This window comes from Haemaphysalis longicornis, unplaced genomic scaffold (assembly GCF_048455015.1).
Source record: "Haemaphysalis longicornis isolate Haplotype H1 unplaced genomic scaffold, Haemaphysalis longicornis Haplotype H1 scaffold_7, whole genome shotgun sequence".
Lineage (NCBI taxonomy): Eukaryota > Metazoa > Arthropoda > Arachnida > Ixodida > Ixodidae > Haemaphysalis > Haemaphysalis longicornis.
Window position 1 is genome coordinate 51,222,411 of NW_027526422.1, and position 27,184 is coordinate 51,249,594.

Genomic DNA, 27,184 nt, shown 5'->3' on the forward strand with positions numbered 1-27,184 from the left:
TTTCAGTACCAAAACAGGGACCTACTAAGAAACGGTGAAGCAACACTTCTCGCAGACACAAAGGCAAGGAGGACAGCTTTGGCAAGGAGACTCACTTGCAAGCTTCAGCTTGGCCTCGCGTTCCTGCTGGAGCAAGGTGACCTGGGACGCCAGCTCGGCATTGATTTTCTCCTTCTCCTGGTCGAGCGCGCCATAGCTCGCCTTCAGGTTCTTGAACTCCTCCGCCTGAGCCACCTGCAATTATAAGTCCACGCAGACAACAACATTCACACAACAGCAGCAAGACTAGGGAAGTTCTCTCGTTTAGAAACATCCCCATGTTGGGTAAACAAGCTTGTCATCTCAGGGATGTATTTGATTTACCAGCCAAGGAATCCACACTTCACAGAAGAGGATACCCCCAGGTGACCACGAATAAGGGTTTCAACCTGTTGAAACAAGCCAGGTAGACTTCATATACGCCACCGGCTTCTCAATGTGGTATTTGTTCTTTCCTGCCCGCTTACAACAGCCCTGCCGATTCAGTCCACACGATGTTTCTTTTCCAGATTGGTTGAACACGAGGTAGTGCAAGGGATGTCGCATCATTCAACGCTGAATAGAGGAGCAAAGAAAAAAAAAACGCTTGCTTTTCTGTGAATATCTGGGATTTCAGCTTAAAAAAATGCAGAGTTGGGCCCTTTCTTTCAAGGAGTTAGTGAGGACATATGAAGTGAACCAAGGGTGATGGATGCAAGCACACGTCACAAACGCACGTGCAGGTTTTTCCACATGTGCTAGCCAATTGTCTCAGACTAATGACAAGATGAATAGCTTTCCCTCTTCAGCCATCCAATCCATTGAATTCCACCTAAATTCCATTCCCATTTTTCTTTTTCTTTTTTTTTTCAAAATATACAAGTGCAACAACAAAAACTGTTCGCATCGATGCAAGATTGGTTCAGATGCCAGGCCTCACCATTATCGAGGCTGCCGCCACACACTCAGCATAATGAAACAAGGATTGTAATCAAAGTTTTCATTTATATAAGGTGAAAGCCTCGACCTATCAAGGTCCAGAAAATCAGAGTGCACAGCCCCCCTCCAGGGCTCACACAATTAACAACAGTTTCACAAACAGCATTTGTACTGTCAGTGGCCTCGTGGAAGAAGGGCATTTATTAGAGCATGGCAAGGAAGAAGTGAAAAGTGGGCCAGAGGGGAATAGTATGCACTGTAGGCTTAGAAGCTCAAATCCAGACAGAGCTCCAGGAAAAAAAGAAACAGCCTCCACCCTTGGATTCACCGTTGAACACAAGTTGTTTTTCTAATTTCTGACTCTGCATGGGACTCTAAAAGGCACCGTGAAGACAAAGCCCAACCTCGTTTTATTTCAAAGAGCTGGCCTTTGGTAACTCACTCTGGCATAATCTGCAGGTTTCAGCTCAAATTTCGCACCAAACAGCCTCAGCAATGACATAATAGGGGAAATTCTAGCACTCAAGTGCTCTGGTAAAACGGAACTCGAGGCACCACTACACGCACACAGACATGTTTCTTGAGTCCTGTAACATCATAAGGACATGGCAAAGTACTGTAAGTTTCTGGTCAATCATCACTACTTCTCTCGCTTTCCTCATTAAGGTGGAAACCTTAAAGTGCTTCATATGCAAACAACTGCCATTGTCTGGTCACTAAAACGATTATTTGTGGGGTCTAACGTGCCAATGAAAATGGCCACCACTGTGAAGAGTAGATACACTCATTTGAGTTTGCATGGGATTTGGACACACCACTCCGCAGTAGGAGTCCAATGCACCGCCACTGCGCTATCTTTGCACACTGCCAGCAGTGGAGCCAAAGCTGTTGCCCTAATTGCTCCCCTCTTCGTGGCACATACCTACTCACGGGACTGCCCAAGAATCACAAGCTTTGCCCACTCCACAAAACTAAGAAATGGAAACATAAAAGTTCTAGAATAGCATGTGTTGCAAGACACCTGAACCTGACAGCAAGCGACTAGGACAGGTGCACACCAGCTGCGCAGAACCCTGATTCTAGGGAAGCTGGGGCGCTCACCAGTTTGCTTGCTAAAGCAATTCACCCCAAAAGAAGAGATGAAAGCAAAAGAAAAGAGAGAGAGAGAGAGAGCGGGGAGAGAGAGAGACAAAATATAACAGTAAAGAAGTCATTGATGTGCGTCACCAGGCTTTTTCAAAGCATGTTAGCAGACTTCACTGCCCCGAGAAATTTTTTTTTTTGTTTATAAAGTTCGCTAAAAAAATCGATATCATTCTTAATGGAACAAACTGAAGGAACCAAACTCGCATTTTATTTTTGCAGCCCCTTTCAACGAAAAGGTACTAAGTACTAGTTCTTTTGTCTGCATAGGTGCAAATGCCAAGCAGCGCATGCACATCAATTAATTCGCAAGCAGCAACACAGCCCCCCCCCCTCACCCCAGCACAGCACACATTCAAGCAGGCAGCAGGGCACACAGCCCATTCCTTACTGCGTCGGACTTGTTGGCGAGTGGCTCAGTGAGTGATGTCTGCAGAGGAAAGTGCTTGATGTCAACTTTACGTTGCAGCTGCGCTGTTCTTTCAAACAGCATTCTCACAGATAGCGCAAAATCCCCATGCTTGCATGCATAGAGCGGCAGCAACAAGACACAGCATGCATTCAAGCCAGGGGCGCAAGCAAGCACAAGGGATTGCCTTCAGGGCCTGTGCCCATCCCACAGGTAAGCAAGCAGAGGCTTTGTGGAATTTGCATGCCCACGGACCCCTTTAAAGCTCAAAACATCACTAAAGAACCATGGGTATGCATCCATGTGTCCTGGATAGTCAGCCAGATCAGGATCCTGTTTTTTATCCTACTCCTAGTGTTAGTGAAGGATAGGATTCTACCAAAGTGTTGCCAATGAGTGACAGGACTGTGATCATATGTAGAGAGCTTTCATTTTCAATCCACCCATCAACATGCATGAACACGTGCGCGCGCACGCACACGCACACGCACACACACACACACACACATGCTTCTAGTGCGCTTGTCCTCCTATGGTAAGAATTCGAAGGAATATGGAAGGCATGAAAGTAAGCCGTCCACGCCTGCACCCATTCAATGATGCTGTAAGCTTTCAGCCCCAATAAAATTTTAAGTGAAAAGGTAGAGGCAACTCTAAAGAAATGTAAATGTAAACCTTGGTAATGGCACTTAGGAGAGTAGGGGTGGCAGGGATCAAAATCACGGGGGGGGGGGGGAGCCTCCCCTCCGGCATAGCCCCCCTCTCCTCGTAGTCTCCGCCTATGACTGATGTTGCTTCTTATTATGCTCAAGATTAGATCCTGCAGTCCACCATGATTTGCAGGCTCATGATGCAGCTTCGCACCCTCATGAGTTAACAGGAAACAATTCCACTCTGTTGTCTGAGGATCCTTATCTCTCTTTACCCCAGATTAGCCAGTAGTAGGGTTTAACAACTGCTCTAGGTCCCACATTTCAGATTTTCCAACTCTGAATGAACAGCAAGCCCCTCCTCCCAAATGAAATTCGTGCCTACACACCCCAATCCCAGAACTACGAATTTATTGGCAGGTTGCAAGAATGTGCACGCCTAAACGAGAAAGTCCCTGGGGTCCTTTGATCTAGTCTCGCACTTACCCCGGATAGTCAGAGGGTAGTTTGGAAGATTCCCCACACAATAGGAATATACGTGGAAGATGAGTGCCTGATCGTTTCTCCACGAGTCCCCGATGAGTTTAGGACTGATACAAAGCCTCGCTGCTTACAGCATTACGTACATGCACTGCCGCAACCGTGGTTGTCTAACAGCACCCTTGCAGATCATGCAGGAGCCCCATGAAAGCCACATTATGTAGGCAGCAAAAGCTTTGAAACACTGAACCGAACAATGCTCATTCTTCCTCACTACTGTGCTACACTAATACTGTCTAGCGTCCCTAATCCCTAAATTTAACACTGCCCTGCCTTCCCTTTTGCCCAAACTTGAGCCGTTCGATACTGACTCAGCAATACTAATAGCTGGCAGAAGATGCAGTTGCAAGCTAGACTTGCAACCACGTCGAACCCAAACAGCACAAAGGCACATGTAATGTTATTCCTGCAAAACTAATTCCCTTCAAGAAGCTTTTAGCAATATGAGGTGACATTACAACGGCACGCACTAAGACCTGCCAACATTTTGCTTAGCATACAACACACATACGTAGATGTTTTTCAATACCTGTCCAAACTGCGTGCTTCCTTTGTCTTGTAAGTGAATGACGCACCAAAATTGCTCCAGGTCAAATGTTATACGCAGGTGGGTCTCGTTACAAAAACACTTCATTTCTATGGCCTTGCTTGTGCGCGCCCTTTATTTAAACCTTCCTTAGCACTCCACAAGCAGTTCCCTTCCCCCATATAAAATTCCTGGTGTCACATCACTTATCCAAGCATGCAGCAACAGGGCAGGGCCCATTGCTTACTGTGGTGGAACTGTTCAAGAGAAGCGCTGTAGATGCCTAGAGGAGAAAGCAACTGCTGTTAGCGCTGTGTCTCTCCCACTACATCCCTTCTTCAAAGAGCACCAGAAGAGAAGCGGTACCATGTTTTCGCGCGTATAATCCACGCCGAAAATGCGAAAATTTCAGTAGCAAAGTAGGCATGCGGATAATACTCGGGGTTTTTCCTTTAGTGCAGCTTCACGGCAATGCGCGTTGTGCCGTGAAGCTCCTACGCAGTAACACTGACTAAGCCTTCCATGGCAGCGCTTGCGCAAAACATGCAAGGACAAGGAAGAAAAAACAAGGACGAGCCCACTCTACCAACTGAATTTTATTAGTGAATTGTGACTTTCACCTTGCAGTATGTGTATTCTACTTGCTAAATATACGCTTCTAAATATACTTGTCTGTCTACATAGTATGTTTGCTTGAGCAGTATCTTTGGTGCAGCCTTTCCTGTATCAAATGTGCGGGCAATACGCGAGGATTTTTTTTTTCTTTTCGGCATACTGAAAGTGGGGGTGCGGATTATACGCAGGGGCGGGTTATACGCACGAAAATACAGTAACACACAAGCTTCATCAACAAGTCGCACACTGTTCAGGAATGCCAGGAAAGCGTGTGGGAGACTAGTTGCAGAAAGTGGGAAAAAATGGTAGGCTGAAAAGAGGAGCAATAAAGTGGCCAGACAAGAAGATGTCAAAGTATGTCTACACTATAAAAAAGTAGTGTGTTTGCCTCTTTCTATTCCAACACCCCTGTGCCCGCACAGATAAATTAAAACCCATAAAAGCCACATGGTGCAGGCAGGAACAACATTCCTTCTAGTCAGCTAGTACTGTCTCTAAATACTGTCATGTTTGACTTCTGGCGCGTGGCTATCGTTAGCCGCCTACTGTGAGGTCTTTGATACTGACGAAACGATCACTGGTTGCACAATGTGTTTCTGCAGCCTAGCATGCAAATACGATATGCATGATGTGCGCGGGTGGCACACAAGCCAGTGCATGGCCACACTTGACATGTCATTATGCGTCCCAAGCATGGCCAAAAGCATGCCAAGCAATCTAGCGGCAGCATAAGTACCGTGAGATCAGGCCTATCAGGCCCAGCAAGAACCCAGAGCCCTGTCTGCACATGCTGGGATCGTACTGCGTGCTGCCATACACTCACTCTGCATTGTAGCGCGATGGCTGCCTGCCTTCTCTACGGGTCACATCATGCCAGGAGACCCCCTTTGAATCCCCTGTCAAATTGGGGATTGGTTGCTGGTTGCGGTAATAAAACACTCAAGCAACCCCTCTGCCCTGCTAAGTTTCTGGCCTAACCTGATTGGCCTCTCGTTGGAACACGCCAATCTTGCACCAAAAGTTTGCAAGCCTTCCTTGGGCGGTCAGCCAGTAGTGCCTTAGGTTGATCCGTAGTTCAACTGCCTAGCTTTCTCGTGAATCCCCTGGTGCGTGGTACCTGGCTCTAAGCAGAACAAACAGACCTTGCCATCTTTTTTCCAGAGCTGGGCCCCCTGCACAGCACTGCGACGAGTGAGCGCATTCATATATCACACCCCACCGCCCTTTTCATCTTACACTAGAGCCTTTATTCGCTTCACTAACTGCTGGGTGCAACTCTAGTGCGGCTCACACTCAGATGAAGTACTCTGTGTATCCAGCAGGGGAAACAGACATTTCTTCTCGCTCTTTTGGCATCATCATTGTCGCCCTTCGTCCCCCTTGAGGCAGTTTTCTCTTGGCACTCGCAGTGGACAGTTTCAGCTTGTAGGCGGCTAGAGTCAGTCACACGTAATTGTAGCAGTGTTCTAGACAGCCAGATGAAGCGGCTCCTACCTCCAACTATGTGATCGGCTTGGACCTGCAGTGATTGCTTGCTGTGTGAGACCACCTCATGAGGGACATGTGTGACAGCTGTAAGAGGCCACAACCATCAACTGTCCCATTCGCTTCTGCTCCCGACACCCTCCCACACACACCCTTCCTGTGACGCCAATGCACACCATCCTGTTTAAATAGAAAAGCATTAGTTAACTATGCTGGTTGAAAATCCAGTACCCCTGGCATTGAATGGCCATTGCCAGAGTCCCTGGCTACGGCCAACGAATGCCCCACAAAATGGCCGACTGATAAAAGAATAAAAAACAGGTCAATTACTTCAAATAGCCACCGGTCAAAGAGCCACATTACTTACTGAAGCTCCTATAAACAAAGCAACTACTTTAAATGGCACGATTTGAATCCTGGCAGGATGCAAACCGGGGGTTGCCAGAATGCGAGACAAGCACGCAACCCATGGTCCACCACAGCTCGCCGATTTCATCAGACTAAAGGCAGAAAGAGGGAACGAGTTCCTTCCATTCTACTTGCACACGTGTTCAGCCCACAAATTGCGGAAGCAGCAGTTGGGCAACTAGCAAAGCACATTTCCATTAATAGCACTAGCAAGGGCAATTGAATGGATAAACCTTTCAGCCGTAGTAATGAAAAAAGGATGAAAAATACGTAGACGGATGGTGGTGATGTTAATAATAAGAAGCCACAGTAGCACAACTTGACCTGTGCTATGCAAGCCTACCGTATTATCGCACGTATAACCCGTCCCTGCACATAATCCGCACCCCCCTTTTCAACCCGCCGGAAAAGAAAAAATCTTCGTGTATTGCCCGCACATTTGATACAGGAAAGGCTGCACCAAAGCTACCACCCAAGCAACACATCACATACTATGTGGACAGAAAAGGCCTATACTTGGCAAGTAGAATACACTGACTGCAAGGCGAAAGTCACAATTCACTAATAAAATTCCGTTGTTAGAGTGTACTCGTCCTTGTTTTTTCTTCCCTGTCCTTGTATGTTTTGCGCAATCGCTGCCATGGAAGGCGTAGTCAGTGTTACATCGTAGGAACTTCACGGCACAACGCGCATTGCTGTGAAGCTGCACTAATAAATTGCACCCCACGCATTATCCGCACCCCTACTTTGCCACTGAAATTTTCGCATTTTCGGTGTGGGTTATACGCGCAAAAATACAGTATATGAAGAAGGTGGCGCCGCTACAGGCCCTACTTCATGACTGCACACGAGCTCACGAAAAAGAATACGAGCTCATAAAGCTGAAGAGGAATCCAAAAAAGAACAAAAGCTCATAAGCTGGACCTCCGTTCAACACAGTTCTCAATCCTGTTGGATGTCACAAGGCATCCTGGTGTTTCTAATGAGAGTCATGAGAAACTGAGCGTTATTCAACTCAAGTGAGCGGCTTTGGATGCCACTCAGAATTCGCCATGCTCCACTACAATTTTGATGCCAGTTGAAAGCTTTAACATTCATTTGCCATGCAGCAGTGGTGCTGCTGCCGCATATTATACTTTCATACAGTTGGACTACATCTAAAGTCGCAGGTAATATCTTGCACTGAAAACGGATCCACCTGCATTTAAAATGAGCTACGAATGCCAATTGGCAGCGTTTTTTTATTTCACAGGTTGCAAATAACTTTCAAAGCACTTGCTCCTTGCTCGCTGCGATGAAGTAACAGCAGCAGTATTGCAAAGCAAAAAAAAGTAAGCTGCACACCACACTTGAAATATTGTTTACATTAGCTCAGTATTCTACTTCCAATAGTATTTATTTTCCAAGAGTTGCCTGAAGGCTCTGAGACGAGGGCATAAGCATTTTTGTCTCGAAGACATCTGGGAGCCTCGAATGTCGTCTGTGGCGGTCATTTCGCTCAAATGAACTTAAATCACATTGGGACCATTGAAAAACCTACTGGATCGGTACAATATTCTCATTTTAGTTGGACAAGATTTATCTCAAAGGCATTTGAGATGCTAGTGGAGCATGAGTATACCAAGAAATGTCTTAACTCTTTCACTAACGCGCCTATCAAAATCGATCAATTTGATCGATACTTTGGGAGCGCCTTTTCATAGCGTTCCAGGCGTTTCTCGAACAAGTAAAGCTGTTCGTAGTTAGATGAGAAAATGGCCTTTTAAAATCAGTTTTGTTTCAATTTTTGCAACGGAAACGTGATTTTTGACACGATTTTGAATCACCTGGGTGTGGAAAAGGGGCGTGGTCATCGCGTGTCACTGCTACCAATGAAGAATGCGTGCCACTCATAATTACTCTGCACCAGCGTTTGTTTTTTGCTATCAGGGCGTGAATGGTGAACTAGCAAACGATTTCGCGCTCTGACAGTAATAATCCCAGAAATCGGCTGGAAATGTCAAGCAGTGCCTGGTTGCAAAGCTACTTTATGATTTTAGGCAGTTTTATTGCCTTTGTGCACGTTGTTCTAAGTACTGTGGTAGTTCTACTTACCCCAGGACCATTCGCAAACAGTTTACATTAGTTTCGGTTTCGTTTCTGCATCGCGAAATTCATATTTAGCACTACTACGCAGTTACCCAACTTCAAGGCTGCCTGCCATGGCGCCTGGAGTGTCCGCGACTGATCCTCGAACAAAGCACGGCGCTCCTGATTTCCCCCCACCCTAACCCGATTTCTGCGATATGAACTTCAGATGAAAGTCAAAAGATCACACCCAGTCGCCAGATATCTGTTCCGTCGAGAACAGCGCTTCAAATCGGCCAGTTTCGTTTCCATGCGAGGGTATATCCGGGTGTCTAATGTTGCTGCTTAGTTGAACTGTCTATTTGGACGGAGTCTCCGATAAGTTTTTGTACTGTTTCATTTTAAAAATGTTAGGTGGCGCTGCAATAGAGGAGGCTCGTTGTGGTGATCTTTTTAATCGCACAACTGCTACTCGGCCAAAGATCCCAGGGCATGATTCTAGCTCATCATACCTCATTGTTGTGAGAAAGGCTCAAATTGAGAGTAGGAAGATGATAATAAAGATCAGCTTTATGTTTTGAGAGATAACTGACCGTGAACGACAACAAGCATCAGCCACGGCGTTCCGTTTTCAACTTCATGCGTGTTTTTTTCCGCATCACGTGCTTGTCACAAATATTGTGCTCGATGTAAATGCAAATTCAGTCATTGACAAGATGTTTTTACATTATGTGGGGGCAAATTGGTGCTTCTGATAATGTCAAACCGCCAGATTTATTCCAGGGAACCACCCGAAACTGCACATTTTGAATTGGAGGTTGGGCTTCACAGCATGACATGAGCACCGTGCGTGCTAACATTTTTTGTTATCTGACAAACTGTTCCGCGCAAGTCGATATTTTTTCAAGGGCGTGTTTTTGAAATGTTTCCCTACAAAATGTATATTCTAATTTTTTTCTACTACCGGTGGTTTGACATACACAACTTTATTTTTTTCGACAACTTTACAAAAATTTTGATTTTGATTTTTTTTTTTCACAACTATGATATATAAAAACCTTTAAAAAACAGGTGTTATTGGAAAGGCCGTTAAATAATCTGCATTTTGTGTTCCTGCAATTAGTGCCTTACCAATTTTTTTAGCAGGAAAAAAATGTTTTCTTAGACCCCTAAAAATTGGTCAATTTTCCGGCGGTAGCGAAAGAGTTAAACCAACAAACTGAAAAAAAAAATCCAGCACCAGTTAAAGCCATATGCGAGACTTCTGCACTAAAAACAAGCAAACAAAAACAGCAGACTTACCTGAGATTCCGACAGCTGCTGCTCCAAGGACTTGATCTTATCCCGAGCATCAGCCTACGTAAAGGCGGCATCATTAGACGAATGACCTGACATTTGCCCTCTTGAAATCAAGTGCAAAAAAAAACACAGGACAAGAGACGTACACAGGACGATCACTCACAAACAATCGACTTTCATCATAAAATTAACATATATGGCTTCCCCTGGCGATACTCATCAAAAGTTTCTTCATTATTACATCATGTTTGTATTTATTTGCTTTCTTTTCTTTGCCTTCCGGTGCAAATTACTTTGATAGGCAGACAGGTGACACTTCATGTAACCAATTCCCCACCACCAGAATTCTTCGTGGCTGGCACACACCTATTATGCTTGCATGCCATCACACTGATTGATTGATTGATTGATTGATTGATCGATTGCGAAGTTATGAGCACACTGGGGTGAGAATGCCTAAAAAGAACTTGCATTTTATCTACGAACGGCAAGCAATCACACAGTCTGCGGTGAAAGGGCAAGTGCATGCCAGGCTTCCTTGTAGGGAAGAAGAATGCTCACAAAGTCAAACATTCAGATATCAACCCATTTGGCCAATATAGAAGCAGCCGCAGTTAAAAAAAAATATAGGTAAACCACCCCCTTTTTACAGTTCACCAACAGCTCAGCATGCCGCACACTGCACCCCTGTGATCTTCTCTCTTTCACTTTGTTCGCTTTGCTGGCAATGACCCCACATATGTGCTCAACTCGTAATCTGAAACCCGCTAGCAAATATCTCCAGCTTATGGGCAACAAAGTGTGCGGAGGAAAAGACCACCACTTTCTGACCCGGCCTCCCAAACAGCTGAAGTAACCACATCAGAAGAAACTTAATTTTATAACTATTTATTTCACTATCTCACTGTTCAGTGTTAAGTAATCATAGTCAGTCGTCAAAACACATTTGGACTCAAATAATGACTACACTAAAACAACTACACTCATTTTGCCTCACTGACAAAGTTGAACATTTCAACGGGAACCTGAGGGAACTTTGAGGCCAGCTTCAATCCAGTAATGCTCTTTGCAAATTCCTGCCATCTGTAGGTTGAAAACGCTTTGCTGCGGTGGTTGGGTGACAGCTTCTATGCTAAGAAAGCTGCCCCAAAACTCTACTAAAGAAAATCCCGGGCCATCACCACTCAAGTGAAACCAGGGGAGGGGCAAAGCATGCAGAGCATAAGTGTATTCTATGATTGTAAGTCTGTCTCTTGCCACACAGTGCGTGCTGATTTGGCTCTAGAGAAGCGCCAATGGGAGGAGCAATCGCGCACTTGCTCAGGCAGTGACTCCCTCTATTGCATTGTACCGGAGTTAAGCAATTAAATGAGAGACAGACTGGCCGTAAGTTGTCTTCCGCGTCATACACCGCAGCATGCTAAGAAGTTTTCTTTAAAGGAGAAAACCTGCCGTTTGAAACCAATTTCTAGGTGGAATTCGAGACAGAATTTCGAGATGGAGGGTCTGAAATGCTTCTTGTCGTCTCGGTGGGCTTTTCGCTTTCACTCGGCTAGTTTCAATAGATCCTCCCTAGCCTTCGAAGATAGCTTTAGTCTGCAAGCAAAATCTTTACTAGGAACAAATGGTGGAGGGGTCCCATTGTTCGCAGGTGCCTTATCATCGATAATGCGATTTCAATGCTGAGCGCATGGCGGCTTAAGCATTGGCGTTTTTGCCCACGGAGATGAAATTGTTGGGGGATAGCGGTACAAGACTCGCGTCTTTGCAGCACGAAGTGTTCTAGCGCAAGGCATTGGAAAAGAGTGTTCCGGTGTGTTCTCTTAGTACACATTTTTGCCCATGGAGATGAAACGTTCTAGCACGAGGGGGTTGGAAAAAGAGTGTCCCGGTGCTTTAGTACCGTGACGACGAGACAACAGGAGACGCCAAGAGCCTGAGCCCCTAAGGTGCTTCGTCCCTAAAGCAATGGCAGTCTGTCCACCTAATGTGCTAATCACTTTAACGGATAAAAACTAGAGTTTTAGGATGAGCGCCCACGCTCTAGAAATCAGACGGTTATAGCAACCTTCTGGAAAAACTCAAGTAAACTCACATAAGGAAAAAGGAGAAAGAAATTAAATTTGCTCAAATGAAACCTGTACACTTCAATAAGCAAGTTCTGACCGATGTGCTAGAGCAGGTTAGAGAGAGAGAGAGAGAATAACTTTAATGAAGACCAGCGATGTTAGCCAAGCCGTCGGGCTGGCTTGCTACGCTAGATGAGGGAAGAAAAAAAAATGTGAAAACGAAAAAGATGTCATTTGATGTTCCCAAAGTTTTCAATCCCAAAACTCTGTCCAGTTCTGTGCTCCGAAGAAACTCTAAGAGAGCTTTGATTGCACGCGCAGCCTGACTGGGACCTGACCAAGGACCCAAAACAGCCCTCAGCTCAAGTCCCGCACCAAGCTGCCTGCACAAAGATAATATGAGTTTCTGTCTTTGCGCGGTGTACTTTGGACACACACATATAACATGATGAATGTCTTCTCGTGAGTCACATCTGGAACAATTTGGTGAAGATGCCTGCTGGATTTTGTACAGGTAATGTCCTGTGTAGGCCACATTCAAGCGCAGCCTATGCAGAATGGCTTCCTCGCGCTTGCTAAGTCCAGGTGGCATTCTGAAGGTGCACTTGGGATCAATCGCATGAAAGAGGTGCGTATTGCTGCCTTGCATCAGTCCAGATAGACATCTGCGCTTTCCATGCAGTTGATGAGGCGAGTATTGCCGCATCCTTTCTCATAAATGGGATCGGCAGAGACTGTGGGCAGATGAGGCGGCTTTGTCAGCTGCATCGTTGCCGGCAACCCCACAGTGGGCAGGGAGCCACTGCAAGATTGATTTCCCAAGCCAGCTGTTCTTTTGGAAGAGACTGGTTAGCTACAAGCAGGCATGTACCTGGTGTTTCCAGAAAACTCCCGGAATAGGCATTTCACACACGCTCACACACACACACAGGTGAGACAATAGAGAAAATAAGAAACATACCCGGTCTTTCTCACTCTGGTCCCTAAGAAGCCTCGTACCTGGTGTGCGAGACCAAACAACAAAGGTGTGTAAGACCAAACAAGCCCATTAGGATCTTTGGGTCGCTTTGCGAACTGCATCACAGCTCTGGAAAGTCTAAACCATACACTAGACTATCTAAGAAAAAACTGGATGTCGCTTCATAAGCATGTTAGGAACGTCCCTCGCAAGTTCTGGTAAAAAGTTCAATCAGAATTGCTTCGGTAGCTCGCTGCCTACCCTTACATGATCGTAACATTGTAGCAACTAACAGCCCACTAGTAGGCAGAGCCAGGAAAGAGAGCAAGCGAGCAACTGGCCACTCGATTCAGGAGCCATTTAGGAGAAACACAGCACCGCGCTAGGAGCCAAGTCACAACTATGTGGTCACCGTCAGCTATGAAGAAACTAATTCCATTTTCGTTCACACAAAAGGGTCTAAATGAACAAAAACTTTATTAAACTTCTTCTCCGAGATATTTCACTAATGACAGTGTTTAAGTCTGAGCTGTCAATTTGCTTCACGCTGCTAACAGGTGGCCTCCCGTTCGTGCAAGTTCGCAAAGCAGCTGTCCCATAAAGGCGGTAGTTAAAATTTGAACCATAGGACATGGTGATAAGAGCTAACTGCAATTTCAGCCCTGCAGCAGGTTAAGACAAATGAGACACATAAAAGCTCCATCCATCAAAGAGGACTGTTCTGAACCGAACAAGAAAAGCAAATGGAAGGCTCCTTGCAATGGTAAAATTGTCACAAAGTCACACCTTTCTAAAGGCGAGCTTCTTAAAGTGACCTAAGTGTATGTGTAATGTCGGCGACCAAGATTTTTTCAGAATCAAAGCACTGAACCCGCGTCTGAAAGCGACAACAGAGTGAGTTACAAACACTGTCTAATTGCTTTGCCATTTTGAAGTCTAGAATAAGTAGGACACGCTCTAAGTTTTCTTAGCCAAATTTACATGCATTTCTTCCTAAGAAGGGTGCATTTGAAAGAGCTCCTTCCCTTAGACCTTTCTTCCTGGAAAGGCCAATCTACCGACACAAACTCAAGACACAAACGCAGCACTGCACGACCAAAGTTAGTAAATTGCAAGCACCTTTCAACTTTGCTGACTGCACTAAAGAAAGATGTTTACCATTAAATAGCTAAACAATCGCAACTGTAAATAATGAGAGCACCAACTCATACTTTAAAGCAGTGCAGCACTCCTGCACAGATTTGCAAGGCGTGCTGCTAAAGCTGGATGGTGTTTTCTCTACTTCAAAGCATTACAAATAAAAAATGCAGCCACAAATAAGAGCTCCACAAATTCACTCCAGTGATCCTTTACACTACTGAACAAGCAATTCCCAAAAAAGCCAGATAATTGATTCAGTGGGATGCTTTGGTGTCAATAATATCACCAACCTGACCTACACTGGGATACCTTTTGAGGCAAAAAGTCTGTCATAACGGATGCTGCCCTTAAAGGAGCCATGAAGACAAAACACAAGTTTGGTTCATTCAAAAGACTGCTTCGTTAGAATCCCACTAACCCTACTTTTAACGTAAACTTCGCTCAAATAAGCTGCATAATTAGGAAAAAAAGGAATGGCCGTGTGACCCACTCGCTCATTTCCTGCAATAGAACCTATGATGTCATACCAGCCAGCTCTGCGATTGGTGAAGGCCGGCAAAAGCAAACGCAAATTAGGCAGAGCTTACAAGCTTGCCGAACAGGCTACTTGCGCTTAAATTTAGGCCCCATTCTTTTTAGAGCAGTAAGAATGGTGGGACCGACAGTGGAAGTTACGAAAGCACACATAAACATAGAAGTACCGATGCATACTGCTGTTGGTACTGCGTAAACTATGCTTGATTTAGCTGCACAAGTCTGCGGGGCTTTGGTGTAGCTTTAGATGACACTGGCCGATTGACGCAAGCAACGGTGTCTTACGTGGCCATATCTGTCGAGCAAGCACTCCGTTTCATGAAACGATTATTTTCTCCCTGAACAAAAACAAGCCAGGTTCAAATACGATCAAAAACAACCCAGAGGCAGAAAACGGTTTGCCACTGCATGGTGGCGCCATCTAGGTTCACTAACGGTAAACAAGGCTTTCCAATCGGCTGCAGAGCGGTCGGTTCCTGCGATGTCAGTGGGAAAATCAAAATTTTAACATAAATTGGTTAATTTCTCAGTGAATAAAACACCGTTTGCATCCGGACAAGCGCTGGGGACACTATAAAATACGAAATCTTTCAAATAAAACAAACTTGTATTTTGCCTTTATGGCTCCTTTAAAGGACAACCGATTTAGCGTGATAATTTGGTGCTAAACGTTAATTCGACCTAAAATGGCATACTTTTTACGACAAAACCTCTTTGTCACAATGAATGCCGTCCAAGTATCAGCTTTCTGGGCGGTGTGGTACAAAGGCTGCAAGCTGTAAGTTTAACCCTGCATTTATTTGCACAAGTGCAAAACAGAAATAGCAAACGACGGTAACAGCGGTGGTAGCCTTACCATCTTCAGCTCTTTTTCTATCTGCAATTTCATTTTGAAGAGTTTTTTCCAGCCTGCTCTTGTGTTCGTAGACAACTAAAGAGAAAAGGAATGTGAAAGCAAACATTATAAAAACAAAGTGCAAGCCAGCAAAAACAAGAAGTCTTAGCTGTTGGTGCACAGACCTTCAGAAACCTTCTAAAGGAAAGCTTTCAATAAACATGGCATGAGTAGCATGTGTGAAACTCACTAAAAAGGTGACAGGGTTATGCACCCTTTTTCGGAAATATGGGCATTTGTTTAAAAAAGCTTGAAGCGTTACAAGCAGGTTTGCGGGAGTCGCCGCTTTGGCATTAGGCTATGGAACATTCATTAATGAACACAAATGCACACACACATGCCCATTTGTGATAAGTGGCCCAGTTATGCTTGCAGCTTTAAGATAATGGCAAATAAGCAGCTTAAAAAAAATGAACAGCTGCTCGAAAATCTCAATCGCAGCAAGGTATGAAAAGTGAAAGGTTTGGACAGGTGTTGGACATCCAAACAATACAGTTATAATGTCACCATGGGCGTCCGGAAGGGGGGGCAAGGGGGGGCAGCTGCCCCCCCTTGGAAATTCGGATATTTTTCTGCACTACAAAAATGCTGCACAGCTTGGTTGGCCCATAATTAAAATAACTTTGCCTTGAAGGGCGGAAGAGAGGAGAGAACGACACCGACGTTCTCTCCTTTGTCCCGTCCTTTAGCGCAAAGTTTTTTTTTTTTAATTATGTACGTGAACCAACTAGTGCAACAATCCACGCTACTCAAATGATTAGCACACTCAGGTCCTGCGTATCCGTATGGAACGCCCTTCAGGACTGCGGTCAACATTGCACTTTAGATACCATAGCGGCTAGCGGAGGCTGACGCTACGGTGGCGGGTCAGCGGGACCTGACTGCGCATGCGCGAGCGGGGAGTGCGAGGAGGTTGCCCCTCAGCGGAGGGAATGAGCGGGCATGGCGAAGGCAGGCATGCGGAACTAATCCACCCCACCGTAACGAATTTGCTCTCCCCAGTCGGGCCCCGCTACCCGCCTCCGTAGCGTTAGCGGACGCTACCCACTATGCTAAAACTCTCTACTGACTAACATTGCCGGTCATGTGACGGCAGTGAAACAGACTGCCTGTGCTGGCTGTTGAAGATAGCGAACAATTCTGAAAGGTTTGACGTTTTTTCTGTTTTTTTTTTTAAAACTCTCGATTTATGCAGTCTTACCGCAAGAACTTCAGTTTTCAGACAAAGTTGCAGCTATATCTAGCAACAAATCTTCACCGCTACACCTAGTAGGTACTAGGGAGACTGTAACATCCTCCCGTGCCGTCCCATTACCCTGTACACCCTTTCCTTCGAAATTGCGAAATGTCGGCACCACCCAAGCCCCGAAACAAAACCTATAAATCAGCCCCTCAAAACGCTTGTACGCCTGTACTGCATTGAAAGCCACGGAGGCGAGTAGTATCTTTATTGCGTGAGCCATTTCAACAGACTTCATCACACATGTCACCTCGCAATTTGCCCCGAAAACCCGAGGCATCTGTATCTGCTATTCAAGGAAGATTAACGGAGTGCAGTTCCATGTACGCGAATGTATTGTACTGTGTGCTGGTGATCAGTTGGCGTGAGTCGAGAACCCTCACGCAGCGAGACTGGCCACTACAAAGTGACAGTAACTTTTCGCATTTCCTTTATTAACTTTATTTCTTTGTTCGGTAGTAAAATCCAATGTATATCCTCCCAGTCTGGTTCTAATTCGCTGTTTGTACTTTTTGTAACCACAAATAGAGCCTTCTATGTGCTATGTAACCGCCCCCCCCCTCCCCCACGCTAATGGATGCCCCCCCTTGCAAAAAGTTCTGCGGACGCCCTTGAATGTCACGTGTCAAAGACGACAAACTCTGAAGCTAATTTCTGCACTGCCAATAATCAATCACGCTGTTAAGCAGATATTTGTGGTTTTCTTCACGACCCATTCTTTTTATCCACGTAATTTCGCGCACAACATGGGGAAGTTCCCAAAAGTAAACATCGTCTAGAAACGTCCAGCCCAATTGACGCAGCATTTAAGCACCAATGCTGACGCCAGAGTGAACGTGCCCAAGGCTCCACGTGCACTTGCCGCACGCTACAGCTCTCTTGGACTGAAACGGGAACAAACAATGATTGGGATGATTGATTGCACATTCTTGCAGCGGCCCCTTTCCTGGAGCTCTTGACGAGTTAACACATTGTCCAAGCCTCAGCTACCATGCAGGTGTTCCACAAACGCAATTCTCCTTCCATAGACTACAACAGGAACTCAGGCTCGATCATGTGCACCCAACAGCATGTCTTGCCTATGAAACAGCTCCAAAGGTCTGCTGCAAGCAGCAGAAAAGCGCGCCCGCACGATTTCTTCTGAGCCGTGTCTGGGTCGGATAACAGTGTTCACAAATTGAACACATAAAATGTAAAAGCAAGGAGGGACGCAGGTTTTCCAAATCACTAAAAATGTTGTAAGCCCCTCAACGAACGTAAAAGGGATCTTCGAAGCTCCCTTTTTCCCTAAACCTCCATCGACGAACGCACAAAGCCCACCATTGCACAGCCCACACACCTTGCCAATTCATATACGGTCATTTCGTTGCGCAATCACTTCCCAAATACACCCCTAACGGCCTAAATTGTGTCTGGGCACGGCCGAAATAATGCTGGTGACATTTGAGCCAGGAAAAGCATTCATATTCACCTTGGAGTTGAGCAGACAGGGAGTCCCGCTGCTGTTGGCACTTGTCGTTCGATTCTTGCGACTCTTTTAACTTGGAGTGCGTGGAAGACAGCATGAATACCGCGAACATCATGCAGCAGCCTAAAAGCACGTACAAAAATGTACGGGCTTTCGAGTTCCTCATGACGACGCTCGAGCTCATGTCGTCCGAGTTTCACTGCAACGGAGCGGAAGAAGCAAGGGTGTGCAAAACAGGACCGGTAAATCACACGACACAACGTCGCCAGAAAGCACCCTTTCGAAGTGCGGACGTCGGCAGCTCCGAAGCGTTCTACAGACAGCCAATTCTTTTTTTTATCATTCAGCCACGCCGGCGCGCGCTCGCATGCAAAGTCGTGGCACTGCGCCCTTGGTCGTGGATTAAGACACTGCACATCGGCTACCCTACACACGAAAATGCACCGCGTGCCTTCACGCGCGACCTTCGCCGCGAGACCAGCCAGCGCGGGGGTATTTGACGAGCGCTGACGGCAAACTAAAATAAAGCGAGGTTTACTCACGAGAACCGCGAAGTGCAGCCAATGGCCCACTAGGTAAATTTCGCTCTAATCGCGCATAACGGGGAGAAATACCGGGTTGAGAAAATCGTTAAAGCCTACGCCGAAACTTCCAAACTACTTTCGTGCAAGAGCTAATTGGTAGGCGTGTATTTAGGCATGACAACGGAAGCGCTGACGAAAGTAGGCGGCACGGAATTACCATTTCAAAGGCGATCGCTTCCGCTGCGAAGCAGGCTGCATCACTTGAAAACTCGCGGTATGTGCCAGATTGCTTTCGCAAAACTCCCGAACCCGTCAATCATGCCACATGTGAGCACTCTTCAGCTGACACTACACTGACTGCACGGCCCAACGTAAACATTTGCGACGTGGACGACGTCGTACAGCGAGGCATGCCGGGAACGGATACAAGACCAGTAACGTCTCGGAATGGGTCAAGCACGCAACAACAGTTCGCCTACTGCAGTCGTCAAACCAGTTGACGCGCAGACTGCGAGTTGTGTTTTATTGCTCTGACTACAAACAATAACAAAAGGACCGCCTAAACGCAGAGTGACGGCTGCACGTGCGTTCCTCAACGGGTTCCGTAGTTCCGTTATCTCCTTTACGGTTTCAGCTGCAGCGAGCTCGTGGTCAACGCAGTGGTCAAAGTTGCGACGACTGGTTACTGGTTTCCTTTTTGTCTTTGATGGGTGCGCGTGTGGGCGCGGGGCGGGGGGGGTTGGGGTAGTGTGCGGCGAGAATTACGGACGTGTGAATAGGTTACAAATAGTCAAACTAGTTCCCTACGCTATGGACTCTGCGGCGCGTACTAGAGCTTGTATGCATATTCCCTATGCCGACAAACGTGTTTGTCAGATCACTACAAGTGTGCAACCCCCCCCCCCCCCCTACCACATACACAGAAAAAAAAAGACTTGTCACGGCAACATTTCTATATTTCGACCCAGCACTTTTTTTTTTCTTCAAACCAGCACACTTTCGGGCCGCTCGAATATCCGTAGAGCAATGCAGATTTTCATATTCAGCAAATGCTAGAAAAGGCAGTTCGCCCGTTATTGAATCGTTAAAAAATAAAGACCACTTATCCGTGCGCCGCGCCCTACATATTCGGCGAACGGCTTCCCCGCGCGGCTCGCGCAACATGCAGGAAAGGTGCCCCAAAGGAGCTGGCAAAAAAGAAGCAAGCGCACACTGGTTGGTACAGACAAGCAAATTCATTTATTAACGCCACACGTCGTTTTCCCTCAACAAAAGCCAAACACTTTCGGTAGTGGAGGCTGCGTATAAAATTTCATTCCTCTATATAGGTTTCTATCGTGTATATGAACTACAACAAACATCAGTTGACTTTTCAAAGGCACATTCGAGAGTATGACCGGTGCAACATGTTATGTGTACAATCCAACGGTGCGAATCATGAGAATTGTATTGCAACATACACAGTATTCTCAGTTAGGTGCCAAGCTGTACATAATTAGAGTTAGGGCTCCTTTACCGGTGGCCACTATATTTTTGTGTAATGTTTGTAAGGGTAAAACAGCTTTAGTACATCAAAGGCAACAGTAAGGCACATGAATTGCATTATGAGTGTGCTAAACGTGTTACCTTTTATACAGATGGTTTATGAACAATCACTGTAAACAAACTTTCTTACAATTAAATAAACATGCTGCTGGGAAAACATTGGGATGCACAACAGTGACAATCTAACATTCAACATAAATAAAAATGCTTCTATTTACAAGCAATTCCATGCAGGAAGACATATTCCAGCTTATAACGAAATATAATAACAGACAGCTCCGCATTTTTTTTTTCTTTTCACAATAAATCCTTTATAAAGGTTCTGAAACGCATTTACTGGAAGACACCACACAGTTTGAGCAGCTTCACAAAATATAGGTGCATAAGGCACACAATCACCAAAAATTGTGTCGGCTTCCAAATGTCCTTGAGCACAAGATTGCCTCGCCGCAAAAAACAACAGATCTCGTGTCACACTTTGGTGAGGTATATTGCTACGACGTATGAGGAGGGGCAAGGTGGTGGCCACAGTGAGACACTGCCGCAAGTGGCAAGAAAACTCGAATGCAGCAGGACCAGCTTCGAGTTCCTCCTTATTGCTTGTCCCGCGACGCTGCCTTCGCCGTCCTTCCCGAAAGCCTGCGCATCACGCGACGAACTTTTTCTTTCGGGAGGGGCAACTTGTTTCCAGTCACGCTTTCTGAGCTCCTCTTGCCCAAGCTACCTTTCTTGGCCGGCAGGGCTGCCTTAGTTTTGGTTTCCGTGCTCTGCTCCGGAGCTGGGTCGTCTTTCGGCTTCAAAGTTTGTGCAGTCTTCTCGTTGGCTGCATCATCGGCTTCAGCGTCGTCTTCTTCGGGAAGACTGTCTAGTTCGGCAAGTGAAACAGCAGCATAGTTGTGCTCTTCTCGTTTCAGCTCTTCCCGAAGAGAGGCGTTCTCGGCATCACTTGCTTCGCTGGCTTTGCCCGTCAGCATTTCGTCGAAGCGCTGATCTTCCTCCGTCTTTATCGGCACGGATGGGACAGGAAGCTTGATGTCTTCGGGACGCTTGATGGCGTCGGCAGCGGGTGCACTTTCGTCAAACGGGGATGCCACGACATCCCGGCTGCCTGCAGTGTCTGAAGCGTCAGGCTTCTCTTCTTTGACCACCGGTTCATCCGTCTGGAGTTTGTGAGAGAGGCGATGCTGCAGCATCTTGACGTAAGAGAGGAATATCTTGTGGCACACTGGGCAAGAGAAGGTCATGAAATTGGGAGAAGAATGGTTGGCTCCACCGGGCTGGTCTTTGACTGCAGCTGCCTGGGCCCCAATCAGTTCCACTTGCTTTGACTGGTTCCTCAGCAGGTTGATGACCGAGTTCTCAATGCGCCCCTTAAAGGACATTGTGATGGTCGAAGAGTTATCGGCCCTGTCCACTATGCTGTGGGATTCATCGGATGCCTTAACACTGGGTGCCGCCTCATTGCCATCTCCAGTTTTCTTCTCTTTCTTTTTCTTTATAAGGCACACTTCCCTCAGGTGCTTGCGGTAGTTAGAAAGGTAGGCAAAGGAGTGCAAGCAATACGGACAGGTGTGCTCCCGATTCTGGGGTCTCAGATCCGGCTTGACGTCCACCTCGCCGAGATCCGGGGGAGCATCTGGTGCTTCTTCTTTGGCCTTCACCTTGCTGGGAGCCAAAACTTTTCCCCCACCCTCTTTTGCTGACTCGCTGCTTCCTGTCTGCCTGGGAGTAGAGTTTCCAGGAGCCCAGGGCAATCCGCCAGCAGCGCTGGAGACTGGCCTCTCCATGCTGGAAGCATTCGCAAGGAGTTCAAGGCCGCTTGTATCTGCGTCTTCAGGAAAGACGCCCAAGTTCAGCAGGGAAGGGGAACTGGCAGCGTCCGAGCATTCCTTTTTCACTTCAATGTTGCCTGGCACGGCAGAAGCGTGGACTTGAGCCTCGCTCACCGGGTCCTCCTTTTTGGCCATCTTCCCAGCCCTGCGTTTTTTCACAACCTTCTGGCCCGCCACTTTCAGGTTGGGGCAAATGTCCCTGAGGTGCTTCTTCAGGCTGGCGGCGTACATAAAACTCCGCTGGCACGTGCTGCACGTGTGGGGATTGACGACGGCCGAAGACGACGCACCGCCGCGCGCGCTCACGGCGGCTGTCTTGCTCCTCAGAACCCTCCTGCCCTCGTCCAACACCGGAGACGGTGCTTGCTCGTTTTCCGCAAACTGAAACTGGTCAGCCTCCGCCTTGATCTCTTCCCGAGGCTGTTCTCTAGGAGAAGCCGCGGTCTCTTCTTTCGGAGAGGCTTCAGCTGCACTGGATGGCTCGGCACTCGCCTTTTTCTCAACTGGAGGAGGAGGGCTGCTTGTATGCTTGTCAGTTTCATTTCCGACTAATTTGTCGGGACTAGATTGTTGAGCACTTTCGGATGGTTGCAAAGCAGCCGTTTCCTCCGCCCCTTGTGCATCTTCTACGGCCGTGGTGCCTTTGTCCACAACCTCGTGGCCCTTACTTTTGTCCTCGCCTTCGCCACTCTCTGAAGCAACAACAGAGTCAGTTGTTTTCTCTGCAGGAGCGACCTCCATCCCTTCAACAACCTCCTGCTCCTCCTCTGGAGACTGGCCAATGTTTAGAACCACCGGGTCGGGGACGAACTTGGGGGGAGTGGTGACACGAGGACGCACTTTCAGATCCAAGGCCTTCTCTTCGTTCTGCGGCGAGCAGGCTCCTCTCTTGGCCCGCTTAGCCTCTGCCGAGGGGCTCTCGTTGACGTGGGGCCTCCTCTTGGCCCTCACAGGGCCATCTCGGGCGGGGACGCCAAGCTGCCGCGCTGAGCAGCCGAGGCGGCTGTGGACGCTGTAACCCCGGGTGAGCTGCTTGTGAAAGTCCGAGTTGGCACCACAGTCGAGTATATGCTGGTGAAGGTCACCACGAGAGAGAAAAGTTGAGCGGCACTTGGTGCACACCAAGCTTTCCACCGGGCTGCCAGTCGCTGGTGCGGTCACCGGCGCAACCACCGGGCTGCTGTGCAGAAATCCAACGGGGCTCCGCAGGGACCAGCACAGTTCAGGAGGCACTTCCTTCTCCCCTTCGATTTCGATGTGAGTGCACACAACGTTCGGGTGGTTGTTGATCTTGTGCTCCTCAATCGCCTTCTGCGAGCTGAACTTCTCCGCGCACACTGAGCAAATGAAGGTCAAGGGGACGTTGCGCCCTATCACATTCTCCCCGGGCCTGTGGGGCCTAGCACTCGCAACGCCATTGGCTCTGTGCAGACCGCTGCGGTCCTGCCGCGATCCACCGAGAAAGATGCACTCTGTCTCCTCGCTGTTGTCCGAACCGTCGTTGGACACCGTGTTGTTGCCCGAAGTAGCCCGGTTCGAGTAGATCTGCATCATCTGGGTGATGTCGAAGGTGGAGGGGAAGTTGTGGATGCTGTACTGCGGGACCACCTTGGAACTCTCCTCCTCGGGGAAGGCACATTGGTCCTGTTTTATCTTGAGCTGCGAGGACTTGCCATCCAGGTGGTACAGCAGGTTCTCGGAGATGCGGTGGGCAACGGTCATGTAGAACTCGTCTTCCGGCATTTCTTTCGCGACTGGCTTGCTTGAGCGAGAGCGCACCACCACGGGCTCACTGCGCGGCTGCAGGGTACGCGTCCTCTTCTCTGGCTGTGCCGCAGCATGCGCTGCCTTCTTGTGCCGGCACAAAGTTATGTACGTGGCAAACCGACGCTTACAGATGCTGCACAGGTACTTGTTCTCAGATTCGAAGCCCTTGGCACGCTTCCGCGCTTTGAAGACGACCCGCGCCTCGGGTAGCTTGCACTTCTTCGACGTGGGACCTTCAGCTGATTTGTGGGCGGCTGCGTGCTTCTTCAACTGATCTTTCTCGAGGAAAAACTTGGGGCACACGTCGCACGGGTAGTAGTGCTCAGGGTGGTGCTTTCTGAGGTGCTTCTGGAGACGTGCTGCGTGTGCAAAAGAAGCTGCACAAAACGAGCAAGGAAATGGCAAGTCTGAGCTCTCGTGAGTTTTCTCGTGCCGCCGCTGGTTGGCGAGAGTGGGGAAGCGCTTGCCGCAATGCTTGCAAATAAACTGCTTTTCCTCGGAATGGACGGACTGATGACGGACGAGGTTCTGGCGGTGAGAGAAGGTCATCTCGCACTGGTCGCAGCTGAAGTTATTGTTGTCGGTGTGACTGACCACATGGGTCTTGAGCTCGTCTCTCAGGTCGAACAACCTGAGACACAGGTGGCAGCGGTACAGCCCCAAGGTCTTGGCTTCACCGGGAGGGGCATCCGGCGGAGGATCGCTTTCCTCGCGACGCCGCCGCACCTGATTCATGTTGATGTTGCAGTTTGTGATGTCGGCCTCAGACAGGTACTTGTAGTTGACGTGCGTCCTAAGGAAGTGCCTCTTCAGGCTGAAGGCATGCTGGTACATTCCCGTGCAAACGTCGCACTTAAACTGCCTCTTTCCCGGACGGGCATTCACGATGTGGAAGCTCTTGACCTGAAAGTGAAACTCGCCGTTGCGAATTTCACTCTGTGGCCCGTGTATCCGCTCGTCGTCGACGTCGGTGTTGTCGTCTGTGTTGGAGTTGTCCTGGAAGACTTCACCTGCCTCATCGTCCAGCTTGGCAGAGGCCTCGCTGCTGGGAGAACCTGACGACTGTTCGATGGCTTCCTCACTTTCAGTGCTGCGGATCGATCCACTGTCTCGCTGCGGGTCATCCGCGTCTTCTTCCTCTTCATGGTCCATTCTAGGTGGCTGTGGATGTTGCTCTACAACTTCCATTGCACTTCATGCAGCATTGTCCAACCAACCTGAAAAATAGCCAAGACATGATTTCAGTATCTCACACATTACTGCACTGTTACAAATTCTGCCACGAACTAGATAAAAAAATGCTAGATACGCCGCCGGCAGTGGTAGCAAACCCGCACCAAACATAGAGTGCCTGCCTTACTGCGAATGGCTAAGTTGTAATTGACCCTATTTCGGATTAAACAACACAATCCACGAATATAACAGATGCGAAACGACCAAACGTTGTCTGTTAACAGCCTAAAATGAAACTAGACAGCGAGAAATTCCGTACATGGGGATTAGGGCCACATCGGCCATATGATAACATGGCTGCGCGGAGCAGGAAATCTCGGGAGCAGCGCCGAGCGCTGCGGCGAAGGCCGCAGAAAAAGCTCTGGGCATTCATCGCACAAGGTAACGCCACGTGCCCGCAGCACGGTAGCCCGCGAGACAACCTACGGCGACGCACCGCCAAGCACAGCACGACGAGAACACTGAGCTCTGCAGACGCCTTCTCCTTTATCAGCAATTGAATCGCCGACGAGACCGCAACAGTTCGCAAAATGGTTGCTAGACCAGCACGAGACGCGAACAGGCATTTCCCATGCGCGTTGTTCTTTCAAGGGGCCCACCGCGTTCACATTGAGCGAGAGCACCAACACACTCTGTGCACAGCGCGATCAACACAGCCCGCAAATTACCCTACTTACGATAAGTCACGTAGGCATCCCCGAAAGTCCCTCAGCCGCAAACGCACAGCTGATATGCGCAGCTAATTAACCACTCCTTACGAATTCGCACGCGTAAACTACCCAGATCGACAAACAATCAGCAGGGTCAACGACGACAACGTCGTCCACGCATCAGCGCGAGCGGTTTATCCACCGACACGTTCGCGTTCCAAAATCGGCCATTATAGTGAGACAGCCAGTTTCCTTTAGAACACCAACCCGTGGCCTGCGCTCGGCTGGCTCGCTCGTGCGCCGAAATACGGTGCTCGCGGATAGCTTAGAGTCTCGGCAGCGCAGTGCTGGCACATTTACTCCCAGTGGAAGCGACGTGAGGAGCACGCCATCGGGAATGGACGTGCCACTTGTTGCAGAGGAAAAGCAGAAACGGTAAGTTGGGCTTCACGGCACCACATTTCGAATGATCACTCACCAAGGCACTTGAGAAGCGCGCAGAAAATCCCGTCGGGCCGCCTCCACTTGCGTCCCGTCACATGCTGCTCGGTTCCACGATGTCCACGATGTATTCGTCGATGTCGGGAGGTGTGATTTTAGTCAAAACAGCCCGTTCCCGATGCGGGACCTGCCTGGACCCGCGGCGTTCCGGCACATACGAAGAGAGAAGCGAACTCTCGTCATCCAATGAGATGGCGCCGTCCGCATGCCGGACCGGGTCCATTGACGGTGTCGGGGGTGGGGAAGCAGGCTCTGGGAGCTTGCTCCACTGCGCGGCCGTCTCCTCGCCGCTCGTGGTGCGCACGGCTTCGCGCTAGCCGCCGGCTCGCCACCGCCTCAAACCGGGCTAAAAGGAAATCATTTCGGCCGCGAATAAAAGCCGATGCGCAGCCTAGATTCCGCGGCGGCGACAACCTTGTCTTTCGCGCCTAGCACGGGTGCGCGCATCGTGTGTTAGCTGTGTGGGCAGGCCGCGTTCGCTGCTGCCACTGTTCGCGCACAGCTGCGACACCCCTGCGAATCAGCAGCTTCGCGACCCGCGGCCTCTCATCGCTGCCGCTTATTATTGTTGTTCGCGCACGAGTTCGCGCGGCCAACTTCTCAGTTCGTCGGGCGATAACAGGTGTGGCCGAGGATTTCACCAGAGAAGCGCCACATGAGGTGAAGGGACGCATCGCGACGGATCGCGCAGCAGCAACAATTTATATATCTATCCTGCATAAAGGCAAG

The 27,184-nt window shown here is 48.3% G+C and overlaps 2 protein-coding genes across 6 annotated transcripts in view; both read right to left on the reverse strand.

Moving 5' to 3' along the window:
• The window catches only part of LOC144145593 (uncharacterized), a 50,241-nt gene extending 30,895 nt beyond the window's left edge, over positions 1-19,346 (reverse strand). For 2 of the 4 annotated variants that reach the window (XM_077677245.1, XM_077677247.1), the window contains exons 1-6: positions 19,145-19,346; positions 18,407-18,602; positions 15,657-15,731; positions 13,130-13,167; positions 10,103-10,156; positions 96-234 (exon numbers count right to left, since the gene is read on the reverse strand). In XM_077677245.1, coding sequence (XP_077533371.1) covers positions 96-234; positions 10,103-10,156; positions 13,130-13,167; positions 15,657-15,731; positions 18,407-18,587 — 487 coding nt within the window. In that variant the 5' untranslated portion in view covers positions 18,588-18,602; positions 19,145-19,346. Of the gene's footprint in view, positions 1-95; positions 235-10,102; positions 10,157-13,129; positions 13,168-15,656; positions 15,732-18,406; positions 18,603-18,945; positions 19,090-19,144 lie in introns of those variants that run through there. The other 2 variants (XM_077677243.1, XM_077677244.1) reach the window with 2 other exon arrangements.
• Positions 19,347-20,147: 801 nt separating this feature from the next.
• LOC144145592 (uncharacterized) lies at positions 20,148-26,938 on the reverse strand. Of its 2 annotated transcripts, none has more exons than XM_077677241.1 (2): positions 26,433-26,938; positions 20,148-25,288 (listed from the first exon to the last, which is right to left on the reverse strand). In XM_077677241.1, exon 2 carries the CDS (start codon positions 25,257-25,259, stop codon positions 21,066-21,068), a length of 4,194 nt encoding a protein of 1,397 aa, XP_077533367.1. In that variant the 5' UTR covers positions 25,260-25,288; positions 26,433-26,938; the 3' UTR covers positions 20,148-21,065. The 2 variants fall into 2 exon arrangements, with proteins under 2 accessions (XP_077533367.1, XP_077533368.1); XM_077677242.1 differs by lacking the exon at positions 26,433-26,938 and adding an exon at positions 26,222-26,372.
• Between the last annotated feature and the right edge of the window lie 246 nt (positions 26,939-27,184).

Excerpts from the sequence above, each read along its gene's own strand:
- LOC144145592 (XM_077677241.1), bottom strand. The coding sequence starts at position 25,259 with ATGGAAGTTGTAGAGCAACATCCACAGCCACCTAGAATGGACCATGAA.